Source organism: Lissotriton vulgaris, chromosome 12, assembly GCF_964263255.1.
Source record: "Lissotriton vulgaris chromosome 12, aLisVul1.2, whole genome shotgun sequence".
Lineage (NCBI taxonomy): Eukaryota > Metazoa > Chordata > Amphibia > Caudata > Salamandridae > Lissotriton > Lissotriton vulgaris.
In genome coordinates this window covers 549994620-550021933 of record NC_141700.1, presented here as the reverse complement: position 1 = coordinate 550021933, position 27314 = coordinate 549994620, and the positions used below count along the sequence as shown (strand labels likewise).

Here is a 27314-nt window from a genome sequence, read left to right as displayed (position 1 = left end):
ACCCTCACCCTCACTCACCCTCACACCCTCACACACCCACTCACCCTCACACCACTCAGTGCTACAACACATATTGTGTTGCAATAGGTGTCACATTTGCGAAAGATAAAACTATTGGCATTGTAAATAACAAAGCTATTAATTTCGCAATTTTCAAAACAAGCACATAAATGAAAAATGTGTCCTTTACAATACCAATAGCTCAAACTTTCCTAATGCGAGACCTATTGCATTGCTGTGCTTCTCTCCCCTGCTGCACTCTCCTGCTCTCTAGAGATGTGGCCTAACGACCAGAGCTGCCATCTATGTCACGTAAATACAAAACATGTTGCATTCCAAATGCTATAGGTGTCACATTCGCGAAAGTTATAACTATTGGCGTTGTAAATGACAAAGCTATCAATTTAGCTATTTTAAAAACCAACAAATAAATAAAATATTTGTCATTTACAAGACCAATAGCTCCAACTTTTCTAATGCGAGACCTATTGCATTTCCAATGCTTGTTTCTTTTGCCAATATCTTTGGCGCCAATTGACAAATCTTCGCAAAATGTTCAAAACTAATGGGGCGGTCCGGTCAGCTCTAGTCTTGAACGTTTCGGGGTGATTAGTCAAGCGGGGGCCTAGAAAAAAGGGGGGTCCCAAAACATGTTTTCTCCATCTTAATTTGCTTAGGTAACTTTAGGCACAGCTACAGCCCGAACTGCTGAACGGAATTACACCAAGTTTGGCAAAAAGGTAGCTTTTGGTCCAGAAAGCACTCTTTTATTCCAATTCCGCAAATCCGTTCAGTAGTTTTTGAGATATTTAAAGATTTACAGATATCAATATTTGAGAATTGTGAGATCTGATGGGCTGAACCCTACCGATCACGAGCTTGTTTCTGTTTGGCTGCAAACACTTCAAACCAGGAAGTGTTGGCAGCGATCTTCTGACTCTGTACAGAGTGAGAAGCAAAAAAGTTAGAGAAACATTAAAAAACAAGAAAAGGGGGCAGGGTGAAAACACCCTGACCACCTAGGTCTTGTGAGGGGATCCCATAGGGCCAATAAGGGCATTTTTCTAAAATATTTTCGACCGGAGTCACGCCGGGTGCGTTAATCCCTCAGAATTTTTTTTTATAAGGAGTATGGTCTCCGCGCTTCATTTTTTAAAGCACCCAGGTGGGCCAAGTCCAGTGGGCACTGTTTTATTATGGTGCGGGGGCCCCCGCGGACCGCCACCTCCCTGAGGCTTTATCAATAATGTGCAGGAGCAAGCGGGTTCCCTGCAGCCCTGGGACCGCCGCCTCCCTCGATATTTGATGGAAAAATGTGTTGGGGGGCTTCTGCCCCCCCACGCTGCCCCACGGACCGGCACCTTCCTGGGGCATAACTTAAATTATGTGCAGGTGGCCTCACGGGCCCCACCAAGCCCCGAGGACCACCACCGCCTCAATTCAAATAAACAAGTGGGGGGGAATCCTGCCCCCCACCGCTCCGGGGACCACCACCTCCCTGGGGCACTGAGTAAATTAAATATAGGGGTCCTTAGTGGACCCCCGGGGACCACAACCTTCCAGGGGCTTTAAATCTGTTGGAGGGGGGCCGCACAGCACTCCTCGTGGAGCCCTCCTTGGCCCTGGGGACCACCACTCCCAGGGTAATGTCCCAGGGTGAGCAACCCCCGGGACATTGCAGTTTCCCACCATGCCATAGCAAACTGCTGCTTTGCTTCATGGAAAACTGTTCTCGCTTCCATGAAGCACAGCAGAATTGCTTTTGGGCAAATAGAGCTGCATGTTAGCAGCTCCCTTTGCCCAAAAGCAATGCCGGCTTCCACAGGATGCGGAGAGCCGGCTGGGACTATGGGGGCATTGGCTCCCCCCGAGGCCCCCAACATGTGGCCAGGCCCAGGGGTATGGGGTCCCCGGGGCCAAAAGTGGCCCAGGAAAGGGGGGCCACGCGGTCCCCCTCCCATAATTAAATAAATGGAAAAATAAAAGAGGCAAGGCCTGGGGGATTGGTTCCCTGGGGCCAATATTGGCCTCAGGAGGGGGGGCCGCGCGGACCCCCTCCATTTAAATAAAAAAAATAAGTGGCCATGACCTGGGGGATGGGGTCCTCGGGCCGAAATTGGCCTCGGGAGGGGGGCCACCCGGCCTCCTGCCTGTTTTTAAAAAAAAACATTTAAATGGCTCAGGCCCTGGGCGATGGGGTTCCCAGGGCCCACAAAATAGTAAGAGAAGGGGGCCACACAACTCTCCTTCTAACAACAAAAAAAAAGTGACATTTCGCCGGAGGCCCCACCCCCTCCCTGCACCACTCTGCAAACGTACTTCCTTGCGCATTCTAAGTTGGTGGATTAAGTCCCCTTGACTCCTGAGGGTCCCTGCCTGGGGGCCAACTAGCCCACCAGGTACCTCCAGTAAGCCCCACACAGTGGGATTGCTGAGAGGTGGTTCGAGGTCACGCCCCTTTTTACACCACTCTCCAAACGCGACTCTTGGCGGATTGATGGGTGGGTTGAAGAGGTCCTCTTATGTCCCGAGGACCTCAGGACTAAAGTGGACTTCATCCCCCAAGCAGCAGTGCACCAGGAGGCACGTTTGCAGAGTGGTGTAAAAAGGGGGCGTGCCCTCGGACCACTCTCAGCAATCCAGCTGTGTGGGGCTTACTAAAGAGAACAGGAGGGCTAATTGCCTCCCAGGGACTGTCAGGAGGCAAGGGAACTTCATCCCTCAACCAAGAGCGCACCAGGAGGTACGTTAGCAGAGTGGCAGAGAAAGGGGGCATGACCTGTGGCCACCTGTCAGCAATCCCACTCTCTGGTGCATACTGGAGGTATCAGGTAGGCTAGTTGGCCCCTAAGGACCCCCAGCAGCGAAGGGAACTTTAATTCCCATCCAAAAGTGCACCAGGAAGCGCGTTTGCACAGTGATGGCGAAAGGGGGCGTGGCCAGCTATGAGAACCTAGCAATCTTGCTGCGTGGGACTTACTGGAGGTAATAGGAGGGGTAGTTGGCCCACAAGGCTGTCCTTGGGGGGCCAACTATCCCTCCAGTTATCTCCAGTAAGTCCCACACAGTGGGATTGCTAAGAGGTCTTCAGAGGCCACGCTCACCTTTCTCCAACACTCTGCAAACGCGCCTCCTGGCACAGTATTGGTTGGGGATGAAGTACACTTTACTCCTGAGGTACTTTGGGGGCCAAGTAGCCTTCCTGGTACCTCCTGTATGTCTTACACTGCGGAAATCCTGAGCGCTGGTTGGAGGCCCAGCACCCTTTCTCCACCACTCTGCAAACGCGACTACTAGTTAAAGAAGTGTTTGCAATGTAATAGGTTTCGCATTTGCGAGAATTAGAGCTATTGGCGGCGTAAATGCAAAAGTTTTTTACAAATGTTTTTTGGAGTGGAGTGGATGTACGATGTATGTAGTGAAATTATGTGGTATGTTGTGCAGTGAAATTATGTGGATAGAAAGTATCTGGTATTTAGTGTATAGAAATTATGTAGAGTGGGATTATGTGTTATGGAGAGTAATTATGTGGTATGGTAGTTTGTGTTGTGGAGTGGTAACCTAAGGTTTAGTCTTCCTCGTTTCCATAGAAGCTCAACTATGAACTCAGTGAGACAAAGAAAGATGGAATCACTGAGGAGCACTTGTGGACCTAGTCAGAGATATGAGCAGGGCCACTGGAATTATGTGACTGTTTGGCTGCACCGACTTTCGCACAATTATACATTTTCTGCATTAGCCACATAATTCATCATCTGCACCCTAATCTGCAGATTTGAACAAAAAAAGCCTTGTTTCTAGCTGAAAAAGGTCAAACGTTACCAAAAATGCAGCAGCAAGTGTTACAGAGTGGTGGAAGGCCCTTTGCAAACCTAGAATGGCCACCTGTTACTTATTGCTAAATGTGGGTGTTAAATTGGTACTAATGTTGTGCAAGCCACTCTTGCTTCCCTCTGCGCCTCTCTTGTCTCTTTCTGCATTTCTGTTGCTTCTTTGTGCATGTTTCTTTATTTGTCTGCACTTCTCCTGACCTCATTCTGCAAATCTCGTACTTTCTGCACCTCTCTTCCCTCTTTCTGCACGTCTGTTGCCGCTTTCTGCACCTCATTTGCTTCTTTCTGCACCTCTGTTGTCTCTTTCTGCACTCGTCTTCCCTCTTTCTGTATCTTTCCTGCCTGTTTTTGCATCTCACTTGCCTCTTTATGCACTTTTCTGGCTTCTTTATACACCTCTGTTGCTTCTTTCAGCAATTCTCTTGCCTTTGTGCACTTCTCCTGCCTGTTTCTGCACCTCTCTTGACTCTTTTTGCACATCTGTCGGCTCTTTCTGCACCTCACTTGCTCCTTTCTACACCTCTCTTGCCTCTTTCTGCACCCCTGTTTCTTCATTCTGCACGCTCAATGCTTCTTTCTGCACCTGTCTTGCTTCTTTCTGCACCCCTGTTGTCTCTTTATGTACCTCTTTTGCCTCTTTCTGCACTTTTCTTGCCTTTTTCTGCACCTCTCTCCCCTCTTTCTGCATGTCTGTTGACTCTTTCTGCACCTCATTTGCTTCTTTCTGCACCTGTCTTGCTTCTTTCTGCACCCCTGTTGTCTATTTATGTACCCCTTTTGCCTCTTTCTGCACTTTTCTTGCCTTTTTCTGCAGTTCTTTTCCCTCTTTCTGCATGTCTGTTGCCTCTTTCTGCACCTGAAATACTGCTCTAAATTTTGCTGGAAGTAATCTTTCTCAAATTGTGCAAACATTAGGGGGGGGCAAAAAAAAGTCCAGCATACGTGTCCCAAGAGGTTAACCATGAAGCCAGAGGTATGCAGTTCCTCTAGAGGAAGGGGGAGGTTTAGCAGGGAAGGGGCCTCGATTCTTACTAAGTGGGTACTAGAGGGGAGTGCTCCTTAGAGCCCTTACACATCCAGAGAGGTGTCATGCTTCATCATCAGGCAGCTCCTCGTTGGGCCGGCCCTGCAATGCCAACTGGCCCTGCGAGTGGGCTCTTTGCTGGAGTTCTTTTTCTTTTTTTTGCTGATATTGAATGTGGGGTGTGATGAGTGTGGTGAGTAGAGAAGGTGAGTAATATTTCGTAGTCACTTACTTTACTAACTGTCTTGAGCAGAAGGAGAGAAAAGTTGTTTTCCTTATATAGTGCAGCAAGCAGTTATGACTGGCAGAACTAAATGCACAGGGAGATGTGACACCGCAGAACAGCCTTCATGACTTCACTATAAAGCAGGCAGGTGAAGTATTTTAGTAGTGTGTGACTGCACTAGGATCCAAATTAAATGGCTTCTCCCATGTTGTGATGTACAAGGAATGTTGAGCAGCCTCTTTTTCATATTTAAGAGTGTTCTGAAGAAGGTATCAGTGTAAGGTATGGAGGGGGGTTCAACATATGGAAAATCTATCATCTTAGATGCAGTTTTTGTGCTCATGCCAGGCCACAGCCTGACCTAGGTCAGATGTAACCATGGCTCTACAAGCTCGCCGTTCCCAGTCTAACATCTGTCTACTTACCGAAATATGACAGCAGTTCTTTTCCTCCTTCCTGGTGAAGTCTTGGATAATTCCAAAGTTCAGAGCATCCGGCTGCATCATACCCACACCTTGTTTGTACAGACAACAGCACATTCTTCTTTAGACAGGAACACTTGTTTTAGGGCTCACTGTAAAGAGTTTCAAGGAAATGGTCAATTTAGAAGGTTTGCAGATAATGGGGGTGTGCAGTTATCACAACCTTTTCACCAAGCTGTCTCGAACACTGACCGCAAGAAGCAATGTGTGAGCCACAGACAACCTCTGTGAATGCCTTATATCTCAGAATCATAATAAGGTCTGTTAATCCTTGAAACTATGCGCTAAACTTGCATCTTTTCTAACCTGTAGAACTGCAGCAACACTTGGTGTGAGATTGTTCAGTGCCGGCTTCACAGTCTGGAGAGGAACACGGAGATCTCATTGAAAGTGCTCCGGGTAATTCACAATGACTTCTTTGCCAAGGTAATTAATGTTGGTTTATCTTAAGGTGCCTTTATAAGATATTCCTGAAGCACTTGGATCTGATGAATGCTGGGTTTGAAGTAAATGTTGAATTTAGGATTGTTTGTGATAAACAAGAATTCAAAAAAGTAGAGGCAACATTGTGGCTAACTTGTACAAGTTGCACTGCTACACATGTGCATTCTACATTAATTTTTAACTCCTAAATTGTACTCTCCACCCTTAACCTTTTTTGTTGTATGTCATATTCTCTGTGTATTTTACAGGGCTTACCTCCATGTCACCTCCTGTTCCAGCCTTCTCCCACACCTTTATAGAATATCTCTCACCCTTTCATTTAAACCTTGCATTACTCTTAACCTAGCCCACCGCCTCAACATTAACTAACTTTAATCTCATCCCTTTCTGCATCCCTAAAAACACTGTTGATCATTCCAATGAGAGCATGATGTAATGTACTACAAGACCGACTTCACTTCTTCCATTACTCAGTTGAAGTGATTTCTTCAGGAGAGGGAAATCATTTGGAAAGGTGTTGACTTACCGTCTACTTCCTGCACCTCAAATGTGATTTCCTCTGCAGAAGGGCTGAATATTAGGTGAACTACAAGTCTGAGTTTCCCCCTAACCAAACAAACAATAATCCATGTCATTCTGCCCATCCATATGTGGAGTCATTTCTCACTGCTGGTCCTTTCCACCTCACTGTATGCCTTTTTGTGTTTGTATGTGTACATACGTTGTGTGTCAATGTCTCTGCAGTGAGTATATGTGGAAATGTATTTCTGTCCATAGTAGCGCCTGTATGTCTGGATATGTATCCTGTTTCTGGGTATGCATGGATGTCTCAAGGGAGCAATGAATGAGGAATAACGGAAAAAGGGTGGGAGGGACATACCGCTCTGCCCAATCAACAGTGTCCGCTGTTCCAGTACCTGAGATCACTGGGCACTGGCCATTGGTCTTTTGTCCAATGTTGAGTACCTATCTCTACTGATATATGTACACATTCGACTTTATGTATGTGTGAGTGGAAGGGTGCTTGCATACCTATATGCTTTTTGGTGTGCATATCTGTGTGCCATTATGGCGGTTGATCTCTGTTCATGAGTATGTCTGTTGGTCAGTGTGAGCAGCGATGCCCGTTGGTATGTTTTCTGCCTGGCCATCGATATCTCTGATTATTCGTTCTTCTACCAATTTTCGAGTGCCTTTTAGTATGTGGTTAGAATGTATGTGTGTTGTGTCAGACTGTATGTTTTTTAGGTCGAGTCTACCAGACAGCCCCAGCTGTCTGTTTACGAAATATCCATTTACCATTGCTTATTATTGGTTGGCTTTACTGTCACTCTTGTTGACTTGCTTTTTATACGTTGCTTTATGTGGTCCATATTGTGTGGTCCCTCCCCTGGAGCATATTCTCTTTACTAGTGTCCTTGCACTGCTCACTTTTAGGGAACTACTTCTATCTTTTTTGCTTAAGTACTCCACAAGAGTGCATGAGTTAAACAGCAGTCTCCCACGTGCCCCTCCAGCCTGGGCCTGTTCTGCTCTTTCTCATCTACATGTTTCCTGCTGCCTCCCTTGCGTGCTTCTCTCCCGCTGCCATTCAATGTTGCTCTCTTATCCTCGTGCCAGGTCCCCCCTACCCACGCTGCTCTCTCCGGTCCATGTGCTTCTCTTCCCTCACCCCATGAGACCTATTTGCTTTGACAATGTTTTTGGTTGACTGGAAGGGAGAAATGTCCCCCACTTGAGAGTGATCAACTGTAAATGAGTGACTCCATATTAAGGGAGGACGCAAATGTCTCTTCCCTTCAACCATTTATACAGCAGGTAAGGATCAAGAGTGTAAACAGCCAACCAGTAATTTCCACAAGATGAAACCTTGGAAATCTTGGAGAACCAGAATCTATCGACTACCCTGGGAGGGAAACCTTATTAAATGTAACCACATGTACAACCTAGTTAAGTAAAGCAATTATAACTATGAAACAGGGACAGATGAAGCAACTACAATCAGAAAAATAGGTTTGTACTATCTCATATTAGCCATCAGCCTGTTTCCTACACAACACTTTGACACAGGTTGTATAGCTCTTCAATGATCTTTGGTACCTAGTCTATGTCAATTGAAATCCCAAATAAGTAAGAATAATAAAAACAAATATATTTTTTTCTCGTATTAGAGGAGAAAAGTGGTATGATATTGCGCAAAGTAAACACTCCGCCGTAGTGTCTCAATGAATGATTCTTCCTAATTTGTATTAGTTATATAGTGGTTGAGTCTTAAACAAATTTTTATGCATGGTAGGGTCAAAATGATATTTTCAATACACTGATGCTTTTTAATCTCTCTCTTTTTCTGAACATCAGGCGAAATTCAAGTCGGTCCTAATCGTTAGCACGTTCATGTTGGATGCAAACGAGAACAGTATGCTGTTTCTGGAAGAGTCAACACATCGGAGAGAGGTTAGGATGGACAGGGAGACCCATTATTACCTCTTGAATATTCCAGACCTTGACAGTGTGTCTAGAAGAAGTGAACACAGAGAAGCAAGGCCTTGCCTTCGGACTCTTTGTAATGGAAGTTAGCCTTCTGAATATTATTTTTCATGCTCCTGACCTGACAAATGTGTTTTTGATGGTCAGGTCATCTTTGCGTGGCCTTTCCAGTATTATGTATTTGCACACAAAAAATGCCCTACAAGTTCCTGGTTCTTACACTCATGTCCTTCTCTCCTCCCCGTGGCATCCTACCTTGCCTTCTGCATCTCATCCTTTATCACCTACCTCATCATCATTTACTTCCTCCCGCCCGATTCCCATTCTTGATTGCCTCCCGTCCCCTATTTAAGGGACCTCTTATTTTTTCATATTTTCATTTCTTTTCTCCTTTTTACTATACCTTCTTTTGCCTCGTATCTTACCTCTTAATATTTTGTGCTGTAGTCATTCTTTGTCACCCTTTCTTCCTCATTCCTGAACGGGTTGCAATACACGAACTGCTGACCATGAAACCTGTATTTCTAATTTAAAATTAAAAAAAACTCTTCCCTTCTTTTGAAAATTAAGTACAAATGTCTTACTTTTCTTAATCATGTCCGAACATTAAGAATTGTATGCACATTTGTTTAACCAAGGACCATTGAAGCAAAATTGTTTCCATGTGAAATTATTAGCCAACTTGTTTTTCAATTTAGTTTGATGTAGCGACCCACTGAGCGGGATATCATGAATACTACATTTGTTAGTCTTGCTTCTTAAATGAGCAATTTTGCGGGTACAAGTAATATTGGGAGTCTGGCTTACCATGGTAATCCAATTTTACCTCCACGTGTCCACAAGAAATGGAGGATTACCTTGCAATAATGTACTGGATTTCACAATGATTGCTCCAGTGGTTTCATTCGACCAAATTCAAAAATAATGATTAGATCAACTGCAGGGAATATCCTGATCACTTGTTCTGCCTTCAGTTCAGAATTTTCATGGCCATCCATGAAATAGGCTGTTGAGTGCACCAGACGAATCAAGTGGTGCAAGGTTGTCTTTTTCTAGAGGGATAAGGTCCTGATGTATGCTTGCTAAAAATAAATCTGCTCGACTCTCCAACTAAAAACCTCACAACTATGTATTGGTTGTTTGGTTTCACAAACCGCTATAACTGCTAGGATATTTAACTTTTGAGGATTGTGCTAGACAAACATCTGCAGAAGCGTTGTTTGTAAACTTGTATTAGTGTTTTCAGGGGGAGGATGATGATTGTTGTCTTCATGATCCATGGGGTTACTCTTTTGTTGATAGATATGTTCACTAGGCTTGTGATGTTGGGAATCGGTTTTGTAGTGCATCAATGGGTGCTCTAATCTTGTGCAGATTTTGACTACTTCAACTACTCCATGGATTCTAGTGTTTGTCAGTCAAACACTAGGGGGCAGATTTAAGACTTCTGGCGCATCTCTGCTAATCAGCAGAGATGCGCCAGAAGAGTTGCGACCCGATTCGATTCATAAACTTTATTCGATTCAAAGTAATAGAATCATACAAGTATACAGACCTTAGTTTAAGAAAGAACATATTAACATCAATAAATCAAAATAATTCATATTACAGTTTACACATTTTAAAAGCTAAAAATAAAAATTTCCAACACATTTGACAATTGATCACACCCTATACCAAAGGATGAAGTTGTAGTTCATGTTATGCAGATAGCAGAGAAAGGAATGTATTAACCAGACAGACTAACAGTACCTTTTCCTAAGTTGCAATGACAATCGTATAAAACTTAGCATGGCAGAACATACTCCAGGTGAAGATAATGACAACAAATAATCATAACCCTCTTTATAATTACATGGTCGCCGGTTTTTTAGAATAGGCTTAATAAACCTAATTCTTGGTTCCTTATAAAGAGGACAAAAAAGAACAAGATGGATGGTATTTTGTCTGGTTTTGTCATCACAAGGACAAGGGGCAGCCTCTCACACCAACCCCCTTGTTTTGGGGAGGCAAAAAGAAAATGAAGAGTATTTAATCTAAATCTTGTCAAATAAAAACGCCATTGCACATGGGTAGTAAACGTTAAATAAAATTGGACTTTCGATTTACCCAAGCATTCTGTAGGCTGGTCTAAATGTGACACATTTAAGCTATTACGATAACTCGATTTAATTAAGTTTTTTATATTCCCCTGCATGTTTTCGGGATTATTATACAAATGTCCCAGACCAATTTTATGCAAAGTATCACTAACATATGAAAGCCATGGAATCTGCATTGCATGTTCAAGATTTTTACAATCCCAAAGGATATCTTTTGAGAGCTGTAGATCTTCTAATAGCCATACTTTAACCCATAATATTAGAGGGGAAACGCGAATGATGTCAGACACATATTCCAATCCCATCTCAGTATGGCAAAAAGTATTAGATCAACCTAGTGGGACTGCTAACAAGCGTTTTAAAAATGTATTTTCCATGACCTGGGTCATAGCTGGGTTTTCTGTCCCCCATACCCCTGCCCCATAGGTTGCCACTGATAAGCACTTTGCTCTATACAAAGTTTTTAACTGTAGAACTGGTTTTTGCCCTAATTTGCTACAAAAACGGAATAGACCCTCAATTGATCGACTAGTGCTTTGTACACACGCCTTCATCAAAGGAACCCAGCTCAGTTTATTATTAAATACATTTCCCAGGTAATTGAAATTTTCGATTTTATCGAATGTGGAATTCATTACCATGAACATACGAGTTTTTGTCACTTTGGGACCACAGACCATTGCAAAAGATTTTGCAAAGTTTACCTTTAGGTCCAGGTCCAGCATAAAGTTGTTAAATGCATCCAAACAGGTCTGCATACTATTAGCTGTAAGGGTCATTAATACCGTATCGTCGGCATAAGATAACATAGGTATCTTCTTGCCGTTTACTTTTGGGAAATCCGTGCAATGTTCCAACAAAAACTTTTCCAGGCCATTAGTATATACTAAAAACAAAAAAGGTGCTAAAATGCACCTTCGGTTGAGGGGATGGATTTTGTTTTTTCCCCCCCTGGCCCGAATCTTATGGCCACACTTGTGGCCGCATGTAGTCTACGGAGCAGGGTAACCAAGGGTTCTTCAAAACCCATATCCTCCATCATCTGCCAGAGTTTATTTCTACACACAGTGTCAAAAGCACTGGATAACTCCATGAAGGCCAGGTGGATGGAAGAAGCCCTAGCCTTCATGTACTTACCCATAATTAGTGCTAAATGTAGGCACTGTTCGGTCGTTCCCGTTCCTCTCCTAAACCCATATTGGGAATTTACAATTAGGCCCGCAGAATCTGCCCAAGTCTCCAGTCTGGCCAAGATTATCCTACCCAATAACTTGCATGATGCATCAATTAGTGATATTGGGCAATAGCAACGTGGATCGCACTTATCCCCCTTCTTAAAAATTGGCACCACCACTGCCTCCTTCCAAGATAGGGGAATGCGACCAACAATAGCTGCTTTAAAAACATTCAGGAGCAATGGGGCCCATAGGACAGTATTATGTTTGAAAAAGTCCTGCGGCACCGCATCCGGGCCAGGGGCTTTTAGTCGAACGCCTTTCCTCAGAGCCTCCTCCACTTCACAGAGGGTGAGCGAAGAACTGAGCAGGTAAGCTGTAACCGGGATGTCCCCATCCCTTATTTCATCCTGCAAACCTGTAAGGGGGATAGACTTGGGGTTAAAAATGTTCCCATAATGGGCTTCCCATGACTCGGCTGTTATCTGCATTACCATATTATCGTTACCATCATTTGTAAGGAAAGGACGGTTTAACCTCCCAAAAAAGCCTACTATTTTTTAAGTCTGAGGCTTTCTCTAAGTCATCCCAAGCTAGCCTTTTTAGATCCAGCTTTCGTTTTTTAACTGCCTCTTTGTAGGTACTTCTCGCAGTTCTTACCAACTCCTTATTCCTAGGTTTTTGGTGCATCAAACCATTTAAAGCCCTTTGACTGTTTAGAGGCCAGTGGTTTTTTAAGGTGTTCTGCCACATTCCCACACAAAATTTCAAAGTTTCTAATTATATTCTCTGGGTCTGTTGTTGGTGATAAACAAAGCTCAATTTCAGAGCTGTTAGGGTTTAAAATCTCTACCTCCAGCCCAATTGCATCTACTTTCTCCCACTTCAGAGTGACTCCTTTATTCCTATTATATGTAATCGGTTGATCCCAGGTTGGATATCTTGCAATAGCAGGAGGGCACAAAGTTAAAATTAAAGGGTTATGATCGCTCACCGGATTTTCATGCGTCTCAAATTTATCAATGTAATGTAAATGACTACTAGATACAATAGCGAAATCAATAACACTCATAGTACCCCCAGTTCCTTGGAAAGTTGGTATTGGACATGAATTTGGGGCAACCCCTGATTCCATTATGCATAAGTCATTGATGACAATAATGTTATTTAACGCATCACCCTGGGGTGTATGCTTAAAATGTTGCATAGGGTGGTCATTTAGATCAACTAGACCGCAGACATTTGACCCACCAAATTTACACAAAGAACAGTTAAAATCACCAACCCATAAAATAAACAATGAAGGTAAATTAATTCGTACCTTGAATATATCCTCCTGGAGATTCACAATTACAGCAGTGTCATGGTTATCGAAAATATTGTAATACCAATTAATCAACAACATGGGTACAGGAAACCGGGATTGTAACAAAAGTAATTGGTACCAGGGCATATCCACTATACTAGATGTTTTTAAATTACTCCATTTAAGGGAAATGGCGGTCATAATACCATCTTTTGACCTACCTGCCTGTGATGGCACAGCCAGTACATTAAAGGATTGAAAACCATTAAGAACCTGATCAGTTCTACTCCATGTCTCCTGGAGACACACAATATCATGGATTCCTACATAGTTCAACCAAGCATCATCCTGTAACCTCCTGGAGAGACCTGAAATATTCCACGAAATTAGGCGAAGCCCGGTTACCCACGGCGAGTCACCCAAAGAATCTATATGCATGGCCACATCTGGCCTGGTATCGGGCAAATTTAACATACAATTTACAGTGTCACAAACTTCCACCTCAACAGGATTTTCATTCATCACAATACAAGTTAGTGTCATCTCATCAGTGATACCTCTCAACCTTTCAGTCGTTTGTTCCACTAAGAAACTACCCACTTCACCACACTGTTTGGCAGGCTTTTGGCTAGTTGGTAGTCAGTCTATATCCTCCAACCCCATCAATGATTCAAAGCGATTTCTTAAGGGTATGTTATTTGGCATCCATCCAAGATATTCCTCACCTTGAAATCTCATTCTTTGGTAATTTTGGGGTGGATAAGGAAGTGCATGCTTTAAATTGGGGTAAAAATATTCCAAACCTATGCATTGTATATCACCCAGTCTGCCAAACCTTGGTTCACGACAAATAAGGCCCTTAACCCAGTTTTCTCTAAAAATTTATGAGGATACAGTCTCCCTCCAAATCTTTATCACTTGGCCCCACCCATGGAACCCTTCTAACATTTAACATTTCTGTCCTAGAGGCAGGGGGAAGCGGTCTATGTTTGTTAAGCCAATAGATTACTCTGTTTCTGAGATCCCTATTTGATTCCATTTGGTTAGGCCTGAGCCCTGGCACTCCTGTCAAAATAGCTGTAAAAGGGGCAGAATCAGGAGGCAAATTTACACAAACCACCTTTTTTGCTGGAGCCTTTACTCCTTGGTTTATAGGACCCTGTTTTGATATTACCTTAGGCCTAGTAGTAATAGCCGCCTGATTGGATACAGAAGAAATTATTGTAGTTGGAGCAGTTACTGCAGGCTTTTGATTTCCGGACACAACCTCTGCCATAGTAGGATTATTAGAGGTTGTTTGCGGTACAGCTTTAGCAGGATCAGCAGTTATTACTGTTCGTAACGCCCCTACTGGGTTCTCTAAGCCTGCTTTCTTTATAACAGTAGGTTTGCCAACCGAATTCTCAATGCCCTGGCTATTCTTAACCAATTGTTCAAGGGAGTGGGTATTTACCGAAACAAGATGTTCTAATTGGTCCAACTTCAAATTTATTATTTGCGTCTTTTCCAATAAGGGCCTCAGAAGATTTTTAACCAGTTTTTCAATATTGTGAAGAAAGTCATCATTTGCGCAGGATTGATTTGGGGGTTCAGCGGACGGGGTTCCCTTATGTTTAGTAGATTTGACCACAGCTCGATTGGTGTTAAATTTGTCTGTTTCTGCTCTACTACCCTTGTTATGACCCCCTCCTCTTTTCCGCTTGCTCGCTTTAAAAGTTTCAACTAAATTCAGGTCTGGTTCTAAAACATGAGAGTCTGCCAATGTTGGCGCTATTTGAATCTAGTTACAATTTTGAGTGCTATCCCCACTAACAGTACTTGATGCTATAGAGACCGCATTTATGCTATCCTCCAAGACGTTCGAGGGTACTAATTGAGGAACTACATTACTGGATACGTTTGGACTGGGTACAGGGTTCATTAGTATACTTTTATCAGGCGTGATTGCAGAGCCAATCCGTCCTAAAGACGACCTTTTTCCTGTCAATAGATTCAGGGATAATCGCTTTTCTGTAAAAGCGATTTCTTTTTCCAAAATCCCTGTTGCCCGGGTAATAAATGCATCCAGAGTTCCAGTAGCTTTCCCACTAATTGTTTTCTTAATGACTTGCCTATCTTTCCCAGAACGTAGGGCCATCATGGGACAATTCCTCAGGGAAGGGATGATCCAATTTACAATCAAACAAACAACTAGTGCTGAAAAACCCTGTTAGTACATACACATATACTAAACCATATAATGAGACAGTTACAAATAAAATGCTTCGAAGCTTACAAATGGAAGAGGGTGTGCCCGGCCCATCCTTTATCGTCCTTGGACGGCCTTAGACGGCCCGCCCTTTGCCTGGGCTTGGCCCCGGGCGCTCCCGCGCAGCTGTAACAGTACTTGGTGTTATAGGGATTTGGTAGATGGGGGCGTGTCCGTCAGGGAGAGCGTCCCAGGTGTCTTCGGTCTGGCTAACAGGGGCTCCTGGGAAATGGAGTCCCTGTAGCAGTTGCTCGCAGCCCTGGAATTATTCCACACACCCCACTGCAGTCTTTGAAGTCCCGAGCTGTCACTCGCCAACTCCAGCCGTTAAGAAGCACAACGAAGCGGGACACGCGAAGCGGGTCCGGCGAGGTATAGCGCTACTAAAAGGAGCTGCGCGCAGGGTCTTGATAGCACAAACAAGGGTCCAGCCCCAAAGCTAAACAAAACAAAGATGATGTCCAACGCTGATTTGGATTCCAGGCACTTTATCGGTATCTGTGGGGGCGTGTCCGTCAGGGAGAGCGTCCCAGGTGTCTTCGGTCTGGCTAACAGGGGCTCCTGGGAAATGGAGTCCCTGTAGCAGTTGCTTGCAGCCCTGGAATTATTCCACACACCCCACTGCAGTCTTTGAAGTCCCGAGCTGTCACTCGCCAACTCCTGCCATTAAGAAGCACAACGAAGCGGGACCCGCGAAGCGGGTCCGGCGAGGTATAGCGGCACTAAAAGGAGCTGCGCGCAGGGTCTTGATAGCACAAACAAGGGTCCAGCCCCAAAGCTAAACAAAACAAAGATGATAAGTTGCGACCCATCTGCCCACCCGTGCGCCACTACTGATGCCCCGCATTTATAATGCGGCACACCGTGGCGCTCGGATGGGCAGATGTGTGACGCATCCTGGGCGGAAATTTGGAGCTTTGCTGGAGTTGCGTCGCAAGCGCGACGCAGCTCCAGCAAGGCTCGTGGGTGCCCTATCTGTAACACACTGCATCAATCCTTTTGCCTGCTTCAAGCAGGCGCAGGGTTTTGACGCAGCATGGCCCTAAAAGTGACTGAGTGAAATCTTGTAGATTTCACTCAGTCACTTTTAGGAGGTGTTCCTGCACCGGAACGCCCCCCCCCTGCGCCAGAACGCCTACATGTGGTGCAGGGCTTTACAACGTGACGCATCTCCCAGATGCTTCACGTTGTAAATACCCTGCAGCATGGCGCCGGTTTTGCGATGCCACTGCGTCAAAGTGGCACAACGATGGCGTAAAAGAGGCGCTAGGGGCTTGTAAATCTACCCCTTTATTTCGAGCAAAGATCTTAAAACCAATAAATAAATACGGTAAAATTAATCATAAAAATACGATTTTCACCCAACATTAAAATCCTATACGACATAACACATCATATCATTACAGTAAAATGCCCAATGAGATATAATTTCTAGATACTACATTATGCCTCCCGTAAACAAGATTGGTTATTATTTTCTTGACATTTCATCTATGTATCCTTTAAGACCTGGCGATAAGAGCATTGCAACGTGGAGAGGATTTTAGACCGAGCAGGCCAAATACATTCTAGGTATTTGGCAACAGAAAAAACAATGATCTATGCAGTATCTGGCCTGCATATTCTAAGTAGTGTTTGTCAGTGTTGGCTAAAGTTGGGGATAAGATATTTTGGGTTATCAGGTTGTTTCAGAGATCCTTGGTATGTCTTCTCTTTGGTATCCTATTTTAGAATTGACCAACTTGTGCAAGTTCTTGAAGTGCTGATTCACTGTACACAGAACATTTTTGATAGTCTCCTGGGTGGTTAGTATAGAGAAGATTTTGAAGATTTCTCATTCGTGGCTTGTTGCCATGTTGGTGATATTCAAGTAGCGCTATCTAGGCGCTCCTAACAGACGTTTAGTAAACTCTTCTGTATTTTTTTGCACAGTGCTTTGTGATCCCCAATGTTTGATCAGTGCCACTGATCTTGATGCTAGTTTTTATCTTCATACTGGTTGACTCAGCATGTCCCCTTTGTTACGTGGTTTAACGTCAGATCTTAATTTGTCCCATTTTAGTGTAGCAATTTTTTGTCGACTTTGGGAGTAAACATATTGTAAAGTGTATCTAAGAAAACTTCAAGGTTTGCATAATTGTGTTGCTTTTTCTGGATAATGGAGTGGATCTCTTTCTAGTTAACTCTCTTGAAAAGTCCTATGTGCCTCAACTCAGTGGAGATTTCTACTGTCCAATGTTTTGCATGTTAATAAAAATGCCCATAGGTGAGCCATTATCTGGACTCCTTTATCAATGCGATTTGTAAACATCAGGTTTAATGAGTGGCCAGATGTGTGGATGATTTAATATCCTTTCGTAGGGCTCTGAAAACCTTCCTGTTTTAAATGTTCCCTGTTTTAAATGCTTCTGCTTTTTTGTTACTGGATTTAGTGTTATGTTGTGTTTACCTTTCCCTGCGCCAGGACGCTCCTTCGCTGGAGCAGCTGTGCGCATTAAAATGCAAATAACATAACATAACAACAGGGAAACAATGACTGTTTTGAGGATGAAGCCTGAAATGTTATCGATCTCCCGTGGGTTAGATGCTGTTTTTTTTAAAGTTTACCTTTCTAGATATAAAACCTCCCATTATACATAGTCTCAGGAAAAACATCTTTTCAGGGTGAAGGGTAGAGCACTGTTAACACAAAGGATGAGCCGGAATCATAGACACTCTGTCAAATGAGTTACCTACATTGTTCTCTAGCACTGTGAATGTTTGCTTACAGATCCCTGTTAACACCACTCCACCTCCTCCCCTGTCATGTTTACTTTTAAAAACCCTCTTAACATGGAAAGTCACTGTTGCTCTGTCTCGCTAGACTGGACATGGTGCTCGTAGAATAACATTCTAGTAAGTCAGCAGTTAGACTCCACCTCAAACATGCAGTACGTCACGCGCCCTGTACCTCGGATAAATGTTGTGTAAGGGCAATAACATAACCTTATCTGAGCATCCTATTTCTTTTTCAGATGATTTTAGAGGTCATCCTCCCCAAGCGCATACCTCTGTCCTTGTGGATTCTAATTGGCAGCATTATTGGAGGCCTCTTGCTACTGGCATTGATCATATTTATTCTGTGGAAGGTAAGTGGTTGAATTTTGTCTTAAATGCAAGAGCTAGCATTTTAAGATAGTACCTTTATGTCTAAGTTGGGCTCAGTTAAAAGGAACAACTTTATTACACATTTTCATTGCATGCCATCACTAGACTGCCCAAAGTTCATTTTTTGGGCATGAAATTTGAAAATATATATATGAAATTTGCATTTAAAAAAGCATTATGTCTTTAGTACATTTTGCAGCGTGATCAAGGGCATAACTTGCCAGAAACGCGTAGCTGCTTTTTGTGTACCGAATAAATTGTTATGCTGAAGTTCTATGGTCCGTCTCCCTTCTGTTTGCTGGTGTGCTGAGCTGGAGCTGGAAACACCGAGAGATTCAGAGGAGTCACGTGGTATATATATATATATATATATATATATATATATATATATATATATATATATATATATACCCTCTGCAGCATACATATGGTGGACCATGGAATACCCTCTGGAAAGACTGAAGAAACTGAGAAGACATTTCTGGAACTGCTTTGACCTAGATCTGATACTTTCTTTACAATTGTGCTGAAAAATATGATTTGGGTCAGTAGAGTCAGCCTCATGATTGGTGCTGTGCAGTGTACCCCAGGCATCACCTGAGATCATATCTATGTACCCTGTCCAGCACAGCTTCTTGAGCAATACCAGGAGAATTTCCCAATGTACACCAATGATACCAACATCTACTTTAATCTGGAAAACAAACCAGTAAACAAAGGTAACCACAAAATATGATTATTAGGCTGATTATTGCTGGAGAATTGGTACTTGGCTTTGCTCCCTGGCCTTGGAATTCACGAAGACATAAAGAACCTTGGATATATGTTTGAAGCTGAGCTCTTTCATGCCTCAAGATAAATCATCAAAGGAATTTATGAGCAGCTCCCCTGCCTTTTTTTAAAATTGTTACTCTTCTTCAGACTGACCTCCAGGTGTAATCCACAACAGCAGTGGTCATGGACTGCCTTGACTTCTGAAATGTTATATATCAAAGACTTGGGTAGTAGTGTTCCCTAAAACAAGGGAAATGTCCGCACATTCAATCAGCACAGTTTGTATATGTGTAATATCAGCAACATTAATCACAAAAGATATAAGGATCGGGTGCCCAATTTATCCTTCATACACCAACTACCCAGTGGCGTTGACTGCACACAGAATGTGCACCATATGAACACAACAAAAAAAGGGATTTTAACAGCACACCTCTCGTTATAGTAACAGTATCCTATTATACTCAATGCAGTTACATTTAAACTAGAACATGAAAAGTAATCAGTCTAATTTTATATAGAGGGATCCAAGACATGCGTTGATCTTGATATTCTTTTATTCACAATATGTCATTAAAAATTCCCAGCATACAGCTTGCCGTCATGTGTTTCGTCTTACAAAGACTTTTTCAAGGCCGCTAAACTAAATATCATGTGCGTCCAGATGTTTGAGTTCATTCTCTGATGTCACTCAAATGGCGTCTAGTGGCAACATATAGTCTCAGTTATTGAGCCAATCAATATATATTCTTTAAATGTGTAGACCAGTTTGTAGTCTCAAAATGTTAATAAAGGATGTTCCACAATTGGTGCCTAAGTTCGATATCACCTTAAATATGTAGGTGTCCGTGAACTAATGAGATCTCCGTAGTCAAAAAGTATGTGGAGTAGACAAAATGCCCGGTATATAATGAGTTCCTATGGTATGCCTTTAAATAAGTCGCCTGTTTTAAACAGCCACCCAACGTGAGTATTGTACTCCACAGCTCACATCGGTCTTGACCATAATAAGTCCCGACCTAATAACTCTCCTTCTCACTCGGGACGCCGCTTGTCTTGGATCCCTCTATATAAAATTAGACTCTGATTACTTTTCATGTTCTAGTCTAAATGTATCTACATTGAGTATAATAGGATACTATTACTATAACAAGAGGTGTGCTATTAAAATCCCTTTTTTTGTTGTGTTCACTACTGAAATGTTAATCTGCTCAGGGCTCTCAAATAAAAACACTGACAGGCTACAAAAAATGGCCCCAAATGTGCTTCAGTGTTCACAGATATGACCATATCAAACAACTAATAAAAACCCTTTAATGGCATCTAGCAGAAAGACCAAAAATATTTTCAATCTTTACCCCCCCCAACTGTTAATTAAGCTGAAACCTTTGTTTTAAGCTGCCCACCTAATCACCCAGAAAACGTTCAATTGGTGTAAACATGGTGCAGATCCTTTTGAGTCAGAGTACCTAGGCTATTACGAGCTCTGAACTTAAACCTGAGAGGCAATGCAACTACACGCGGATCAGGGAATTGCTAAAGACCGACATTTTCAAGTTCACCTATTATTCTGTTGTCTATTCAACAAAGAGGTCACCACCAAGTAACATCAGGCAAAGGTCTACCTCATCAATCAGACTATAAAAACGTGTAAGCATATCCAAAGCGGACTTGTTTTTTATCGATAGTTTTGGCACACTGAAGTAACGAAAAGACATCCTGTGCTCACTAATACTCTAAAAAAATACATTATTTGTGGCATGTGTTAAAACAATATAACATCACACAAAATAATATTAAATGATGCAATATAAGGTGATCATTCTTTACTATAACATTGTAACCTGCCAAAAAGCTAAAGCTGATTCTTAAAAAGAAAATTATAACACTGCACCAAAAATTGAAAAGGATCCAAATATAAAATATTGTACCCAAATAAATCCATCTGTGAAGCGATCTCTCCACTTATTGGCAGCAAGCATCAGAAATAGCACAAAAAACAAACAGGAGGCCCAGATCTAAATACATTTTACAAACTCCTAACTAAAAAAAAACACTTGTTATACAATATTACATGATCAAATGGCCCCTTCTTCATCTCATTGCATGGAGTGTGTGCTTGAGCCACGCTTACAGGTGCCACAATTAGTGTCCATTTTCACAGTTCTATTGTACAGTTTTAACATGTTAACTATCTACCATGTTTATGGTTAAAAGTCTTTCACATGTATTTTTGTACACATGAAAAATAGTTATTTAAAAAAAAAAAATCTTTGTTGTGGTCCAAGGAATTTTTCTTGTTATTTTCCAAATTCAGTAATACTAGGTTTTAGTTTGATGTTATTTGGTCCAGGTTTTTACTGAATCCCAAGACTCCTTTATTTAAAGAGTGAACTACAGGGCAGAACACTACGCTGTGTAACTAAATCTAATGACATTATATTGTATTACAAAACATTACCAGAGGTCTGTGGCCTCGGATATAAGATGTCTAGGTATTTTTTGTGAATGATATAGGCTACCCTGCCCCCCTTCATCAATGCTGGATGTATTTGTCGCTACTCAAGAAGCTTTACACTTACACCCTTTTTCTATGTTTTCATCTACCTTAAATTACTGACATGTTCTCTTATTCTTTCTCAGCTTGGCTTCTTTGCCCACAAAGTCCAAGAAGAGGAAACACAAGAACCAAGGAAAGACGATCAGTGATCTTCGGGATGTGTTGCCAATATCTACTCCTGAAACACAGCTCTCGGAGAAGTAATGGAGGCTCAGCAGGGAAGAGCGGTACAAAAAGGGGTGGAGATGGACAGGGAAGAGCAGCATAAACAGAAGATAGATATTTGGTTTTCTATCTTACAGGACAAAGTTAAGAGAACTTAAAAAGTCACCTTCTGGGGGACATCAGTGGATCCATAAGGCACTTTCTGTTTACAAATACTGTTCCATTAGGTTGACAAAAACTGGAAAGGTGGGGAAGGGTGTAATTTATAATCTCTCACAAACCAGTCGGCAGTGAACTAATCTCGAGGAGAATTTCAGCTCTGGATTGTTAAGTGGGGTCAGACCATCCCTATGAGACCTTGCACCAGATATTGGGGGTAAAAATGCACCTGGTACAACAAGAGATCCTGTTCTTCATTTGTGGAACATAGAAGAGCTTTTTGTATTAAAGAACGCGTCAGAACCATTGAATTGGTCCCACTGTCTGCTGGAGAATTACTTGAAATTGAATGTGCTGATGGTATGACTCAACATGACTTACACACTATTTAAAAGGACTGGATGCAGTCAAAGAGACAGTGGTTGAAGCACAGTTTCTCAACAAAGAGACTCCCACGAGAATGACTGTTCAATCGAGAGCAGACAATTCCTTGTAAGACAACATTGTTTGAAATGGTCAAGTGGCCCAACTTTGGTGATAAATATTTTTATGACAATTTTAAGCAAATAGATTTTTTGAGCCTTGAACCGAAATGCCACATAGGAGCCAAACAAATTGTCTCCATCGTCGTTTAAATCATGAGGACAGGTGAATGGTACAAATTAATAAATGATTCGGACTCCTGGTTCTTGTCCTGGAATTCTGCTATGTGCCACAAAACAATGTTATTGTAATATAAGACTTGGGCACAGCCAGGTATGCCAGATGTTAAGGGATATTTAAAGTACAAGGTTCGACGCACTGATGATCAAACAGAATGGAATGTTTGACTGCCATGTAAAAAATATACATCAGTGCCAAAATACATGCATCAGCACTGTGGAGAGGCGCTTCCTTATGCATTAATTGACATAATTAATTGGCATGACAATTAGTTTTATCACCAAGAGGGAAGGAGGGTGGTGGGGAATTTGGAAGAATTAATGTGTGCTATCACTTGGATAAATTAGCATCATCTGAGGAATTCAAGTGTGTTTCTGTGCAAACACAGATCTTGAGATATATATATATAGATAGATAGATAGATAGATAGATAGATAGATAGATAGATAGATAGATAGATACACATACATACGAGTTAAAATCTAGGTGGGAGTAATAGAGTGCACTACAACGAAGGAGTTCAGGAGTGGATTTGTGATACTGTATTACAGGCAGGTGCAGGAAAATGGGCTCGCTTGTGTTGGGCCCAGAACGCCAGTGGAAGCTGGGAGGCTCATTTAAAACAGCAGTCGTGTTCTTTGAAGAGATGGTGCTCCCATCTGCACTGCAGGAGGATTTGAAAAGGTTTAAGCGCAGAGAGGTGTTATACACAACTCGCTGTTCATAGCTGAAGAAGGCATTGGAGCACTTTCCATCACTGCTTTGTATCTGATGCAGTGGGTCTTAAAACAAATACTGATCTTTACTACCAAGTAAATAGAATAATGGGTCTATGAAATCGGCATCTAAAGTTAATTTGTGGATGTTAAAGATTTTTGAGGGCTAGTATTTTGTTGCTGTTTGAGGATAAAACTGGTGAAAAAATAGATTTTTTTACGCCATGTAGGCTTAAGGGAACAATATCTGAGTGAAATGTATATTAATTGAGAGCGTTATCTTGATCAGTGTCAGTACAGTGAATTCGCTTTTTACTCTTGTAAATGAGAAATAGAAAAAAAGACCTGCCCCACACCGTAAAAGTAACGAGATGTGCAGGGATTTGAAATGGGGAGCAAGGCTGCTCTGCGATAAGGAGCAGCGAAAAATGTATGAACTAAGGACCTACCGATAGTAATCAAGGGCAAGAAGGTAAAGCCAGTAGCATGATACCTCCCACCACTGGTTAAATGTTTTTTAATCGCCATTACGTGTCCTTGACAGATGTCCTCAGATGGGATATTTTATTGACATTTTCGTCAATGATAATGTATAAATACATTATTTCAACATAGATACAAGCTCCAATGTCTGCAAGATGTGTCATAAACGAATAATCACATTTAAAACTAGTAATTCTTTATTTAGAAGTGTCAATTATACAATGCCAATGGTGCACAATTACAGTGTGATCCTTAATGATAATGTGGCTCAAAACTGGTAAATCCCAAAACAATATAGTTTCTAATCTGACTTGTTCTGTTTATCGAGCCTTCAGTTGTGTGAAATGGTAAGAAATAGTCATAGTTTGCAATTATTATATGGTCTTGCCAATGTATTACCACCTTTGGAATAATTAAGGTATTAGACATTTTTCGATGTGCAGGGTAATTCAATTTTAACTAATCAGTTAAATAATTATTTACTGTGATGTATATATTTCCACAAACAAACATTTAGTTTTATCATTTTTCATTTAGACGTGCTAATCCACTCTGTTTTTCAAGTAACTGATTATGTATTAGTAACAATAAGATCTAAAGGCTTAGTATATTGTCTGCTGTTTAAGGTGGCGGGGTTGTACAGTTCCACTTGTGGCCTCATTCTTGGGGCAGTCATTTTTTTTTTTTACATTTTATGAAAATTCGTATTTTCAACCCCCATTTAAATCATAGGTGTGGAGAAAATGGTTCTTGCTTTTCTTTCCTTGGCAAGTTCCTCCAGATGATACCAGGAATAATTTGATTTGTGAGGTCTAAACTGCCAATAAGGGACAATAGAGCAAGTGAATACTTGTCCCAAAGACAGTTACCACGTTAGTTTCTACTGAATCGATTTATTTTTAAATCGGGTACAAAAACTGATTCAATACTGTGAAGTAACTGGATTTCCCTCAGGGAGTTTTCTGTGCCACATTTTTCCGCAACACCGTTAACAGGAGGCTCAGTTTCTTCGTCTGGATTAGCATTGGTTCTAGATGTGTGTATTGTGGGCACTATTGCATGGTGTAAAATGACTGGCGGTTGTAAAACCTTGTGTATTCATTCATTGGGTGTTTGCTTGGTATGACTCTGAGACGAGTCATCTATGTGCTTCTCATACTGTGAACAATTGCCTTGCAACTACCACCACCACTCAGAACATTTTTGTATGGGTCATCATTGCCTGCAAGAAGTGGTAAACATTCTTTCTTCCAAAAACACTTATTTAAGGAATCTTGGGCATTATCTAAAGAAGCTATGACTTCAAGACAGTCATAAGGGTAGCTACATTTGCTGATACGCATACAAATAACATTCTTTAATTTGAAATACAGCCTTTCAAAACAATATCAACATCTTGCATTTCACAGCTCTTCAAGGAACATCTGATCTAATTAATGTCACCAGAAAAGGATGTTAGGCCTCAAAGCAACGGTCATTGGAAATGCCTTGAAGAAATTGCATTTCTGGTTCTTGTGCAGTTTGACCATCCCTATTGAAGTAATTAAATTGGTGCAATCGGCCTGTAGCTGCACAGGTCTGCCAAATTAGTTTTGGAGTTCTACTCTTTTTCCTGGGTAGAAGTTGGAACAGGTCCAATCCTCCAGGCTTCTCTCAGGTCATAAACAGGAGGACTAGTCCTCTTCTGAACTTCCGCAGGTCCACAACTTATTCGTAGGAAAGCTGGGTGAGGGTCTAGCCTTGCGGGGTTCGCCAGCCTGTGCTTCTGGGACATCCTATGACACTCCTAATCCCTTTGCTGACAAATGGAGTAAATGTGCCCAGGACCTGGCATGCCTACCTTTTCAGTAGTCTCTATGTGCCTTACCAAAATGTCATATGTCAGGGCAATGCCAAGATGGTTGATGTCTTCAGCCACACTAAACCTGGGATTTTGTATGGGAGGGGACTAAAGTATTCACCAGTGTCCTTCCACACCCAACACTAAAATCTAGTTTGAAGCAGTCCATGGACACTCAACAAAACAGTGGCCAGAAGCCTGGTAGGACAAAAGCAGGGTTCTTCAGCAACCAGACAGGGCATGCACAAACATTGGTTATCTGATCCTTGTTTTATCTTTTTCAAGAGGCAAAGATCTTACAGATATAGACAGTCTTGTAAGGCAGGATTTGACACACTTGTGCAAACAGGATACCCACAGCCCCCCCATCTGAATACTCTGCTGAGCTCAGATGATTCATCCCTGCCCATTCAATCAAACTGACCTATTGTGCAGCTTCTGGGAGGAACTTCACACCCCAATCACAACTTACCAGGTCAAGTATAGGCTTGTCAGATGCCAATGACAATTAAATCTCTGAAAGGCTCAGGCAGGGAAAAGATAATTTTTTAAACAACCTTTTTCTAAATATTTAAAAATTGGACTTAAATTGGATATTTAACACTACTAAGATATTGTGCCTTAATCATTTTTCCAGTTGGCCCCATTCTTCCGATAGCAGCATTACTATTTTAATCTGCACTTTGGTTTTCTACATAGGACTGCCACAGTAAAAATAGCTTTTTGGGGCGCTGTCACAGTAGGGACATAACTTTCATTTTCTACATGATCCACTTTTAAATACAACGAACCATACTTTGTGGGCTGCACATCCTTTATACGGGTAACTTACTAATATTTAAACTGGAGGTCTTTACCTGTTAAAAAGGGTTATTGTGACAAGTGGCTCTGCAGGTGTTACACTGTGTGGATTTGGTTTTTTTTTGGCAGACCACCAAAGGTGTCAGGGTCACCCTATAGTCCACGGGGGTCCGGAATACAAACTGAGACCAACGCTGGAGCCAGAGAGAAAGGATATTTAATACAATCTCATGAGATGGAGAGGCCTGGATAACAGACACCCATAGCTGTCTGAGGAGGCAGTCTGTTAGAATGGTCTTACTTCACGTGTTATATGCTCTTTATCCTGTCCCAGGCATGTAAGGGAGTTGTACCAATAACACTTTATTACATTCCTAAACAAATGGAAAATCTGGAAGGTCAGCAGGTGAGTAGCCTTTGGGGTTTTAGCAGGATATGGGCAAAACATTATAATTACATAGTTCACAGAGGTTTATCTGATTTAGATGGTACTGCAGGGCATAGCATGATTACATGTCAGACAAAGGTTAATCTGATAAGCACAGGTAACGGTGAGGACCCTGTAGGGTGTAGGCAAAAGGAATGTTGATAACAATTGAGTCCATAATATTTGTCATTTGGACTACAGCAGGGAAAAGGTGAGAGGTGTGATTACACAGCAAGCAAAGATAAGTCTTGA

General features: G+C 42.0%; 1 protein-coding gene across 2 annotated transcripts in view; it reads left to right on the top strand.

Annotated features, from left to right (window-relative positions):
- The window catches only part of ITGA10 (integrin subunit alpha 10), a 376023-nt gene extending 352951 nt beyond the window's left edge, over positions 1-23072 (top strand). For both annotated transcript variants that reach the window (XM_086945363.1, XM_086945362.1), the window contains 4 exons: positions 5878-5991; positions 8368-8463; positions 18342-18455; positions 21892-23072. In XM_086945363.1, coding sequence (XP_086801489.1) covers positions 5878-5991; positions 8368-8463; positions 18342-18455; positions 21892-21957 — 390 coding nt within the window. In that variant the 3' untranslated portion in view covers positions 21958-23072. The remainder of the gene's footprint in view (positions 1-5877; positions 5992-8367; positions 8464-18341; positions 18456-21891) is intronic.
- The last annotated feature ends 4242 nt before the right edge of the window (positions 23073-27314 follow it).